The 13150-nt window shown below is 36.7% G+C and overlaps 1 protein-coding gene across 2 annotated transcripts in view; it reads left to right on the top strand.

The window, feature by feature from the left end:
• The window catches only part of LOC131030313 (bifunctional fucokinase/fucose pyrophosphorylase), a 119023-nt gene extending 106657 nt beyond the window's left edge, over positions 1 to 12366 (top strand). For both annotated transcript variants that reach the window (XM_057961044.2, XM_057961045.1), the window contains 3 exons: positions 8072 to 9088; positions 9434 to 10173; positions 11752 to 12366. In XM_057961044.2, the coding sequence (XP_057817027.1) occupies positions 8072 to 9088; positions 9434 to 10173; positions 11752 to 12162 (2168 nt within the window). In that variant the 3' untranslated portion in view covers positions 12163 to 12366. The remainder of the gene's footprint in view (positions 1 to 8071; positions 9089 to 9433; positions 10174 to 11751) is intronic.
• The last annotated feature ends 784 nt before the right edge of the window (positions 12367 to 13150 follow it).

Raw genomic sequence — 13150 nt, 5'->3', positions numbered from 1 at the left:
TATTATGGTATCGGAGTAGAAAGAAAATTTTTGTTTTTTCTAAAAATTTTCGAATGAAATTTTTCATCACTAAAAAAACAAATCTAACGCCTGTGATTTTTTCAGAATTCGAAATTCAAATTTTTTTTTTAAAGGGTTTTCTTTCAGGCGGGTTTTTCTACTGTTCTTCGTGTTTTCTGTGGCGGATTTGTTTTTAACCAGACCTTCGTCCCGCGACGCCATTAATCCTTTGCGTGTCACGCGATTTTTTCCACCTGCAAATTTTTTTTCTATCATTTTTAGACAGAAATCTGCATTTTTTATTAGAGTTTTTACCCTTCAGATCAAGTCGATTTTTTTTTTGATTGCAGTTACTTGGTGGGTTTTTCGAGAGCTCAACTGGGTTGTTTTCAGAATTTTGTGGGTGCATCGTTTTACATGCCTCAAATTTTGTGCCAGCGGATTTCAATTTTGATTGCAGATTCTTTCTGGTGATTTCGCAAGAATTTTTGGGCTGTCTTTGGATTTTTTTGGGTCAGCCGTAAATTTTTCTCGAAATTTGTGCCAGTTGTACTTCATCTTTTTTTGGAAGTCTGTACCTGTATCTGCCTCTATTTTTTGCATTGGAATTTGTGCCTGGACTTGTCTCAGTGCATTGAACCTCGTACCTCAAGGTTTGTGCACTTAGCATCTTCTCAGTACCTCGTTTTTCGTGCCTCGAAAAGCGTGAAGATGGCTTATGGGCATCAATGTTTGTTTTGGTTTTTAATATTTTTTTTGATGGGTTTTAATATTTTTTTCCCTTAAAAAAGTCTTTGGGTTTTTAAATATTTTTTGTCCCTGTAAAAAAAAATCATGGGAGGGTTTATGATTTTTTCCTCAAAAATTGTACTTTGCTGCAGTCTGTTTTTAGTCACACTTGGAGTTGTTGTGCGAATATCTGCACTAGTCTCTTGTTTGCAGTCTATTTTCGAACATCTTGGTCATCTGCATTAGTTTGGAGGGTTTGTCGATTTTTTCCTCAAAATCGTGACAATTGTTCTTGGTGTCTCTCTAGTTACAGGGAGGAACAGTTATCCAACATCAGATTGGACGGTTGGTGTTGTTTTGGGTATCTCCAGAAGTTCTGCATTTTCTGGAAGGGTTGGTGGCAGAGTCATCTCAAGTGGCAGAGTTAGTGGCAGACTCTTGTCTTCTGTTGCAACGTGTTCTGAGAAGAAGGGGGCAACCTTCTCTGTTATTTCTCTTGGTAGTTAGAACGATGACCATTAAGGGAGGGTATTAGAATAATATCTTTCTCTTTGTGTTATTAATGGCCATTTAAGTTGTTTTTAATTTCGCCTCTAGTTAATGATTGTTTCTTTTAGAAACATCATCTTTGAAACTCTATTTAAAGGAGCTTTGTCTCCTTGATTAATTGAACAACATCAATTCTTTGAAATCCATATGCCATATGGATCAAAACGCCCATTCAAAGCATGAAGAATCGGTCAAGACAAGTATCCAACCTCCACGCCTAGGCAAGACAAACCAAAATGACTTAGGAGAGGTAAAATTCGTCAAGAAGAAAATCGTGGCATTCAAGAAACACGTGTTTTGCTGTTTGAAGGCCATAAAACCAGCAACGACGTCTTCCAAATGGCATGAAAGGAGTTGAAAGATGCATGAAAATTGGTATGAAACCTAAATGCCTTCTTCCTCCTTGAATCTCTCCACAAAAATCGTTGGAAATCTTCAACAAAATCCTCCAATATTGCTGGTTGGGTTGTTGAGGAGGAATGACAAGTTTAAGATGCAAAGAACAAAAGAAATCAGGTTTCTTTAACCCATTTGCAAGTTAAAAATGTTCACTTTTTCATGTATAAGGCAAAATCGGGTTTGTGAGAGCAAACAACAAGTTTAAAATGCATGTAAAAGGGAAAAAAAACTCCCTTTACAAGTTTTAAACAACTCAACAAAAGACTAGTAAAGGGAAAATAAAATTCCTTTTACAAGTCACAAAAATAACTTAAAAATAAAACTTGTAATAGGGAAATAAAATCCCTATTACAACTTAAAGTGACTTTAGAAAACTTGTAATGGAGTAGAAAAACCCCTACCATAACATAAAATCACTTAAGTGGAACTTTTTAAAGGAATTACAAGTTTTATTTAAACTTTATAATTTAAAGTTCACTTGTAAAATGTCCAAAAAGTTCCTACAATGACTAAAAGCCAAAAAGCAACAAGGGGAAAACAAAAAGTAAGTTACAAGTTCTATTTTTCATAAAGTGCACTTGTAATTAACTTAAAATTTCCCTACAAACACTAAAACAAAGGAAAATATAAAACTTGCAACTTAAGGAAAATTTCCCACCTGCAGTCAGGGAGAAAAAACCCGAAATTGAAGGAAAAACATAGCAAACGAACTCAGAATACGATGAAATTTGAAACGTGGTTTGAGGATGGACTGAGGATTAGTCCAGTCCAAGGGTAAGGCAAAATTATGCCTCGAGAAGCGTGCCATAGGGTAAAATTTTCATTTTTAGACAATTTTTTAATGTATTAGTCCATCATTTTAAAACAAAAATGAGGACAACAAGAAGGTCTACTCAAACTAGTAGAAACCCGAGGGCACGAACTGGTGTGTTCAAACCCTAGCCACAACTAGAAGTTGTGCGCAAAAAGCAAAAACTTTAATCATTAGTGGCATGTGGCAGAATTGCGTCATGCAATTTGCAGAACCCTTCTGCACATAGAGCAAGCTAGGAGAAGGCAAGGCACAATGGTCATGATCCTCGTGGAGAGGGAAAACCCACACAAACAGTTACGGCCTTGTGTTTAGAGGTGATCGTAGCAAAAAACCTGACGTGTTTGTATAAAACACAAAAGAAGCCCTCGATGAAGAAGAAACCCACATGAAAACACAAAAGAAAATGCCTCCGAAAACATAGAAGAAGCCCTTGATTATTCGTTGCAACCAGACACACAAACACACAAAAAAAACTTTGCACAGCCGCTTGCGATGTTCTTTAGAAATCCGTGATTCTTTTAATATGCGTGTGAATTTTACTAAAAAAATCTTCAATTTTCTTCAATAAAACTGAATCAAAAACTTCTGAAAAACTTATTTTTAGGATTATCATTATTATTTTTATTTTTTTTAAATCGTAAAAAAATCTTACCAGCTTTGATACCATGAAATGGTAATTGAATGTATTAACAATGGAGACGAAAGGCTCCATGAATAAGAAATTACAAGACGATGTTTCTAAAAGAAACAATCGTGAACGAAAGATCAAAAATAGAAAGTTACTAAACTATCTAATATTTACATAAATGACAATTAAATAATAAATACGACAATATTACTTTAAAAAGAACTTCTTAAATCAAAAGGATCTCAATGATAGATAGCAAAAGTGGGTGAGTAAGCTTCAGTCTTATGATTTTAACATTGAATATGTCAAAGGGAAGAGGAATCTAGTGGCTAATGCATTGTCAAGAAGGCCACTTTTGTGCTCATTGATAGAGATTACAGCAGATTAGAAGGATCAAATTCTTGTAGAGTATGCCAAGAACATACTTGCCAATAGTATTTTGGATGATTCCTTGCATGATGACAGATGTAAGGTAAGGGATGAGTTCATATTTTACAAGGAGAGCATCTTGTTGGTTCTTGAATCAGGGCTTAAGTTGAAGGTATTGAAGGCATTTCATGATGCTCCTAGGCAGATCCCGCAAGGGCTTAAAAATGAAGACTTATAGTTATAGGCAGATCCATGAGAGATTTTCTTCGAAAGGGCTTAAGAATGAAGTCCTCAAGTATCTTCCGGAGTATCCTACATGCCAACATAAAAAAAATGAGCATACTTATCTTGATGGTTTGTTACAGCCCCTGCCCATTCCCAATCAAAAATGGGAAAGTATCTTTATGGATTTTATTACAAGGCTTCCCAAGGTGCAAGGGAAGGATTGCATATATATGGTAGTGGATAGATTGACCAAATTTTCTCATTTTTATGCCATTTCAACATTGTTTACGGCGGTATAGGTGGAAGGCTTCCCGAGGTGCAAGGGAAGGATTGCATATATATGGTAGTGGATAGATTGACCAAATTTTCTCATTTTTATGCCATTTCAACATTGTTTACGGTGGTATAGGTGGCTGATTTGTTCTTCAAGGAGGGATTTAGTTTACATGGGATACCAAACACATTGTTAGTAATAGAAATAGCAAGTTCATGATTTTTTTTGGTAGGAGTTGTTCAAATTGAGTGGAACCAAATTGACTCCTAGCACTAGTTACCACCCATAGACAGATGGGCTAACAAAAATCTTTTGCCCATGTAGGACACCTCTAACTCAAAATGAATGAAATCTAGGAGCACTTGAAAGTGTAGCAAGAGTAGCTCTTGAAATCTTCTCTTTTGTTTTGACTGTTTAAGCTCCATCTCCTCTATCTTAGGCTCAAGATCCTCTACCTCTGATTCTTCATCCAATATCACCTCTATGTAGTATACCCATTCACGATGAAGGCATCGATGGCCTAGTTCCCATGGTTCCTTGCAAGAGAAGCGCGATATATTCCTTAGTTTATTCCTTGATTCTTCTTCCTTGCTTTTTCTGATATCGCTTTGGAATGTGAAACTACCTTTTGAAATGGTTTCCTCTATGCAAATAGTGTTTCCTTATGTGGAAATTTGCCCATAGGAATTGATGTTTCTGAGGTTAGGGCTCTTCTAACAGTCTCCAATAGAGAGTGTGGATTAAGTGCCTCAACCCAACCACTAAGAAGCTTTGTCAAACCCTCCATTGAAAGCACTATAAGGCTCTTCTTTAAATCATTTGGAACCATGATGGATAATCTTACCATTTTGTCTTAGTTGAGCCAATTTGTAAAAGTAGATCTCTAAATCCTTCTAGTTAAATTTGTTAGTTAATCTTTGAGTGAGCTCATTAGAAATGCTAATCAAATTATGCCCTAGGGTGATCAATCCACGATATCACCACTCATGCTATACCCTTGAAGTGTAATATAGCAAACATGATGGATTTCTCCTCATACATTGGATTAAGTGAAAAGTATGTGTCCAATTTGTAAATCCAAGCTTGCGCAGTGCATATATTGTAACCATCAAATGTAAGAATGGATAACTCACCCAACCTATTATGTAGAAAATTAGCTCTTCTTACCTTCCTCCAATGCTTAAATTTCAATTACTTTTTTGTATAGTTTGTCTTATTGATCGGAGAAATGGTTGCAAACCCTCTCTTCACCTTTCAAGTGCTTTGTATGAAGAAACCTTTCTAAGGATATTTATTAGAGCAATCTACACCTATTTAGATTTGTACAAATGCTGGGTCATGTTCTTTTCTTTGTAAGTGTTCACAAAAAGGTGTTTAGACTGATGCACAGGGTTTTCATTAAGATGTAGGCACTCTTTACTTGTGGAACTAAAGAGAACAGATTGGCAGCTATACTGGTCTCCATCTATATCTTTGCAAATAGGGTAGCATTCTAATTGGGCATCATCATCCAAGATGATGGTGACCAAATCTTGAATTTCAGAGTTTTCGGGCAAGCAGTGATATCTTTGCAATTTTATTTTCTTCCTTGCGTGTGTTTTCAAAGGTTGGTGGCTAATCTTTAGGCACTTACAACCACAAATGAAGCCTCATATTTTTACAATTTTAAAGTCTTAAGGATTCTTCTAGTGGACATGGTTGCTTTAATTTTAGCATGAGTCAAATCTGAAAGCCCTTAGAGGCTTTGGCAATCATTGTAAGGTACATCCTGTAGGTTTCTCAAATCTGCATATTGTCAGGCCCCAAATTTGAGTGAAAGTACCCTGCAGTTAATGTTAGGGCAAGAGTGTCTTGTGCATTCAGTTCTACCCAGATTTGGAAGATCATCAAATCAAAAGAAAACCCTCGACAAGAACCCATTGATCCATACTTGAAACATTTAACTCATGTTCGCTGCTGGTGCTTGAACTTTGTGGGTAATATTTTGTTGTGATCAATGTTTGCTAAACAAATCCCATGGATTGATTGTCCTATAAGAAAAAAATACCTACATTTACTTGGAGACCTAATGTACTTTTAATACAATATTTGAAGTGGTTAATTGCCATCATTACCATGTAGAATGTAAACCAAGGTAAAGGTCTTTAAGGGGCTCATGTGCCAGTCTGCCACTAGTTAAGGGTGCTCTTATTTCATCACATGCATGTAGATTTAGGTTTTGTTTTGAAATAGACTAGAGCCCCATAGTCATTATGAATGCGAATTTGTGTTTAACTAATAGACAATGTGTATGGTGAGTGTTAATTTGGACCTTAGCTATGTTCCACAACAATTATGGGACGGGAATAGCAGGACGACAGGGGACACGTTTCGGAGAGAGAGAGAGAGAGAGAGAGAGAGAGAGAGAGAGAGAGAGAGAGATTTGTAAAAGTTTATGAACAACAGTATAACAGCAGCAATATATCGTGACACTGTTTAAAATAATGTGAGATGATATCTGCAGAGGCCTGCATGCTAACCACATTCCAAAAATAAATTGTTTGTTTGTACTTCTCACACAATGCCACACTGTACCAGACCATGGCAAATACACCGTTAATCTCTTTTGCAACTAACAACAATAACCAACTCTAATAACATATCAAGAATTTCAAAGTTTGAGACTTTTTTGAATGGTGAAACAAAAAATCCAAATTATTAATATTACTGTTAAGTCTTATATAACTAATATCGTTAACTAAGAATGTGAATCATGATATCAGATATATGTATTGCTGTTATGCTACAGTTGTTCCTATAAGTCCTGTCATGATTAATTTAATTGCTGTTGTACTGCTGTTATAATGCTGTTGTTATATATGTAACAGCCATTTATAATAAAATGTTTTTTCTCAAGGGATGTCTGGCTGTCCCCAGGGTGATTGAGGGACATCTGAGATGTCACCGGCCACCTTGGGGATGGCTAGGTGTGCCCTATGTGTTTCCTGACATCCTCGATTTTAGGGATGCATTCCGAGAGGTTTCTGGATTTTGTCATTTGGGAGCAGGGGGGATGGCTAGGGGACATCCCCGTCCTCAAAACGCCTCAGGGGACAGGGATGGGGATTTGAGGGGTGGAGACATTTCCCCATGTAACATAGGACTTTAGTGATATAGGAATAACAATTCAATTTTACCAAAACCAGGTGATTCAGTCTGACATGGAAGAGAGGTGAGCCATAGCTCAGTTTTTGGCTTCTTTCTCTTTTGACAAGATGATTTGGTTGTTTTACGTGCCACACATGCATATTTGTAATCCACATATCCATGGTTTAAAACCTGCTAAAGGTCGGGAAGGTATGTGGATTCTACAACAATCATCCACAATTATAATGGGCCACTCATTGTGACTCGTGGAGGATTGAAACCATCTTTTAAGCTGTCATGGGTAGACCAGGGTCACTGGGAGGTGGAAACTTTCACTTTTAAAATTTTAATTTAAATTCATACCCTACTTGTAACTTTATAGACTGTACTTGCCAATTTTAGATACACTTGTGGGATGATATTGTTTACTTCAAATTACTGTTGCTGTGATTATACAATGCTGGATTACAATGTATGACTTTGTAGTTGCTACATAAAATTATTTTATGCCAAATTATACTGTTTTAGATTACTTATTGTATACTGTCAAATGTTAGTTATCTAGTCCAGTGTGATAATCAATAGTATGATACATTTCAAAGCTTATATGATAAATATTTTACTTGACTCGATATTAAATTTTGCACATTACTGATGTATATTTTCCTATTCTTTGTACTGCTGTTTTCAATTTTAAAGTGTATGCATTGTTTCTCTCACATTTCAGCCAATTTTGTTTTTGAAGCAACGTAGCTGAACTCCACTAGTTTGCACAATGATTAACTGGGAGATATTTAGGGCAGGGCGGTTCCTGGGAAGGCTTCTGTATTCCGAATTTAGAATTAAGAATGAAAAGGAGATGCATAATTATTGTGAAGTGCCTCTTCTTATGGTACCTGCTACTCCTTTACAAGCTGCTGCTGATGTAATACATTTGCTTCTTTGACTTGTAACACAGATGATTTGTTATTTCTACATTTTGGTACCTCTAGTGAAATTCTGGACCATCTGGGTGAGGGCAATATAGGTCGTGTAGGACGCAGGCATTTAAGTTCTATACCTGCGTCTACATTCTGTGACTTGGCAACTTCATCAGTTATTCTTTCAAGTGAAATAGCAAGTGGAGTATCAATTGGTGATGAATCACTTGTATATGATTCAACCCTTTCCAGTGGAGTACAAATAGGTTCCAGATGTGTGGTTGTAGGAGTTCATGTAGACCAGGACATTAAATCACGATCAAACAGCAATAGTCCTTTACTTGTGCTTCCTGACCGTCATTGCATTTGGGAGGTGCCATTGATGGATAATGCATATGGAGTCATTCTTTGCTGTGGCCTTGAGGACAATCCAAAATCATCGTTTCATAAAGGTGGTACCTTCTGTGGGAAGCAATGGGAAAAACTTCTCTCTGAACTGGGTATTCAAGAAAGTGATTTATGGAATCAATCACAGAAGCAGCAAAGATATTTATGGAATGCAAAGCTTTTCCCAGTTGTGACACAGGTTGAAGGTCTGAAATTAGCTATGTGGCTTATGGGATTTTACTCAGATAAAAAAGCGAGTATATTGCATTTATGGAAAAATTCTCACAGGGTAAGTTTAGAAGAAATGCACCGCAGTATTGATTATCAACGGCTATGTGCAGAATCCAGTAATCATCGAGCAAAACTTGCGGCTGGAATTGCTAGAGCTTCCATTAGCTATGGGTTGCTTGGCCGTAATCTGTCTAGGCTTTGTGCAGAGATTCTTGAGGGAGAAAACTGCGGTACTGATATTTGCAAGAACTTTTTGGTTGTGTGTCCAAGTCCACAGAAGGGCAATTTGCTGAATTTACCACAAAGCAGAGCATATCAAGCTCAGGTTGATCTTTGTAGAGCCTGTGGGCAAGATGAAAGTGCAAATGTGATTGAAGAAAATGTATGGGCAGCAGTGGCTGCTGAAACGGCTGCAGCTATCAAACAAGGATTTGAAGGTAAATTTACAATTTAACATAAAGAAGGATAGATCACTGTAATTGTGAAGTTGCTTTTGATAAATTATTTCTCCAAATTGCAGTTATGTAAACCAATTTGAAATCTAAAAGATCCTTTCAAAATCTTCCTGGGTTAAACCAGTAATTCATTTTCATTTTTCTACTGTAAAATTTGACCCTTTAATTTGACTTTGCTTAATGAAGCGGACATTAAGATTGAGTTTTCGATCAAGCTTTTCTTGTTTCATAAGTGTCTGACCATTGTAACTTGAAAAATTTCAAAGTTTCATTAGTTTATTTCTCTATGGCCTTCCCTAACCATGTCATCCTTCTTATGCTGACCAGATCAGATCTCAAATTCTTGGAATAATAGAGCTTCACAAATATGTAATGGAAATGAACATCACATCCTGCCCAGCCAGCCGCTCCAGTCAAAATGTGCAAGAGTGGAGTTACCGGTTCGTGTTGATTTTGTTGGTGGTTGGAGTGACACTCCACCATGGAGCCTAGAGCGAATTGGGTGTGTTCTGAATATGGCAATTCATTTAGAAGGAACTCTTCCAGTTGGTGCAGAAATAGTTTTAAAAGCAGGAACTGGAATTCTATTTCGCGATGATGCAGGAAATCAATTGCATATCGAGGATCCCAGGTCATTTACTCCACCATATTGTGAGAAAGATCAATTTCGCTTGGTTAAAGCAGCACTCAATGTGACTGGTCTTGTCAGTCAATGGGATCAAACCATGTTATCAATGCGACTTGAAATAAGCACATGGGCAAAGGTTCCACGAGGGAGTGGGCTGGGAACATCAAGTATCCTGGCTGCAGCTGTTGTTAAGGGACTTCTACATGTCATGGGTGGAGATGAGAGCAAAGAAAATGTTGCAAGGCTTGTTTTGGTCTTAGAGCAGTTGATGGGTACAGGTGGAGGCTGGCAAGATCAGATTGGGGGTCTTTATCCTGGTATTAAATGTACAACAAGCTTACCTGGCCAACCCTTGCGACTCAATGTAGAAACTCTTTCACTCAATTCTCAACTACTTTTGGAGCTTGAACAGCGCATGCTGGTAGTCTTCACTGGGCAGGTATGGCTACCCCTTAATTTCTATCCATAGGCTTTGTGTCACTGCATTACTTGAGTTATCAGCTAATCTTAATTTTGTCTGTTCACAAAATTCAGAACATTTATGTAACGAATCTCCTACTTTTGATTGGAATAATCTCACGCTTCTTATTCTTTCATTAAAAAATAATTTTAAAATCTCTTGAATGCTTTCTTTTTATTTGAATTGAAGCTGAATAACAATCCATATTTATTAGAATAAAAGTCCATTGCTCAACCATTCATAGTTACAAGAAATTGTAATCATGCGTTGTTACTGAAGGAGACACTGAAAAGAGTCATTTTTTGCCACTATTAGATACCAAAGCTATCATGCAACCTGACATGTGAGAAAATTGCATTGTTTCTTGCTGCTGACTTATTACACAAACATCACTAGATGGCCTGGATTCTCTTTATCTAGTTGTCACAGCCAGTAGATGATTAGCACACTAATGATTCATAGTTATAACACTTGATCTCCACATGGCTTCATATTGTTTCACATACTGGTTTTCGGTATCCTGTAGTCCACATCTCTGATTCAGTAACTGGGAAAAAAGGAATGCTTGGACTGTTCTTCTCAAACTAGGGTAAGATCTTTCATGTTGATCAAAATGGATCAGGTTATCTTAACTAAATCAGCTAACACAGTCACTGTTCAGCTCTCTTGAAGACCCTAACTCAAAGACACCCCTAAGACTCAGTGTTGCACGAGAACTCCAAAATAGAGTTGCAAGGCAAATTCACAGAACATAATTGAAAGTAACAAAGGTCCTCTGAATGGTTCAAACACCCAGGATGCTGATGTTTGGAATTCAGGTGATGGGCTTCTCTTCAAAGTTTTCTTGCACTCTTGCATAAATGAACTTGAGAGCTTGTAAGAATTCCTTGTCGTACCAGTGCTTTGGAGTTGGGTGCAGGTAGTAGTGTGCGATTGACCAATTTGTAAGTTTAGTTTGCAGGTTTTGAGGAAGTTGCTTGTAAATATTTGGAGAAGATAGTGTCTTGAGGAGGCTTATACCTTACAGTTCCTGAAGTTTTTTACCAATCTCGGGTTTTCTCCAAACCAAATTCTGCGTATGGTCTATTTTTGGATGTGCACTCAGTTATATTTATGTTAATGAATTGTTTTTACATTAATTTTATCAAATTTCCAGTCCATAATCAAATGATGAAGTTGCTTCTGGATTTGACTGTCTATCTTTTTTGCATCATCGTTTCGGATCACACTCTGTGATCCATCATCAGGATGAGAGAGTGTCAAGAGATGAAAAATTAACAAATTGTAAGGGCTGTATTCCCAATTAATATGTGTTTGCTGTTAAATTATACACCACCAAAGAACATCAATTGCAATTATATCTGAAGTAACTGTATAGTTAAGAGAAATGATTTCTAGAAACAGAAAATCAAATCCAGAAACGATTTCCATATATCATTGCCATGGTCAAGCACCTTTATCAAAATACTGAATTTTCATTTGCTTGTGTTTCTCTATTGTTTATAACTTTATATTGTTGTCATTTCTGATCTTAATTGTATGGTTAAACATATGCAGGTTCGGCTTGCTCATCAAGTCCTTCAGAAAGTTGTGGTTCGATATCTTCAGCGTGATGCCTGCTTGATAACAAGCATTAAGCAACTATCAAAGCTTTCCCGAATTGGACGGGAATCTTTGATGACTGGTAATCTGGATGATTTAGGTAGAATCATGCTTGAAGCATGGAGACTACACCAAGAGCTTGACCCTTATTGTAGCAATGAGTTTGTGGATAGGCTATTTGCATATGTCAACCCATTTTGTTGTGGTTACAAGCTTGTTGGAGCAGGTGGAGGTGGCTTTGCTCTACTGCTAGCCAAAAATAGAGAAGCTGCAAATGATTTAAGAGCTTTGTTGGAAGCTTCAATCTTTCCTGTAAAAATATACAACTGGAGTGTATGTTTGGAGCAGTTTTCAGATCATTCTTAGAAGTTGCAGAATATGTGACATGTCATCTGTATTATTTACAACCCATGCTCCAGAGTCACGAATTTGATGTCATTATTTTATAACCTTCTCTTATATATAATTCTTTGTGTAGTTATCAAGAATCTTCTTGTGGATTTTGTGCCTTTGTTTACAAATATCAGTATTTGTATGATATTTAAACAACTGACATAATTTAGGACAAAATCTCATGGACACTTAACCTTGGTTTCAGCAGTGGATGCATGTTTATATTTGTTGAAACTGGAATCATGTTTCAGAAATTTTCTCAGCTTTGGAAATTTTTTTGGCTGTAAACAGGATGAATGCAGTGTTAAATTTATCATGTTCATTTGTAAATTTCAAATGTATTACCAATATTTTGCATCATTGAATTGCAAAATTCATTTTTTCTGAATTTACCAGAAAAATCACACTACATTTGGTTTTAGTACAGCCAAGCTGAATTTTAAATGTGAAATAGGTAAGGGCAGTTGGATTTTCCATGAGCACCATCAAGTGCATCATTTTATGATAATTTCTTAGCATTGGCAAGAAAATCTTTTTTAAGAAACCATTTACAATGGTCTCGCTTTGAAGCTTTGATTTCTCTGCATTCTGAGCTTTTCATGACAGATTTTGTTGTATTTCAGGAAAAAATAAATGAATGCCTTTCCAAATCATCTGTGTACTGATACTATAACTCATACCAAACCCACCCCTTAAAGTTATCTCTATTGCAGTGTTAGAAGCCTTGTCCAGAATTGTCAAGACTTGGTGAGTCCCAATGCAGGTGGAGCAAAATGGGTCCTGAGGACTCATGACCCAAGTTCCTAGTTAGCCCTAATAGGAAGACTCGGCTGCCAAAGTTAAAAAACAAAACCAATAAGAAGCATCAAACGTAATCAGTAACTTGCATGAAAATTGAGTGTTTCTTGAAGGATTTGAAGGGCTTTTGGATGATGGTTAAAAAGTGATAAGATTATGAAAA

The sequence above is a fragment of the Cryptomeria japonica genome, chromosome 11 (genome assembly GCF_030272615.1).
Source record: "Cryptomeria japonica chromosome 11, Sugi_1.0, whole genome shotgun sequence".
Classification (NCBI taxonomy): domain Eukaryota; kingdom Viridiplantae; phylum Streptophyta; class Pinopsida; order Cupressales; family Cupressaceae; genus Cryptomeria; species Cryptomeria japonica.
This window is presented reverse-complemented; position numbering and strand designations above follow the sequence as displayed.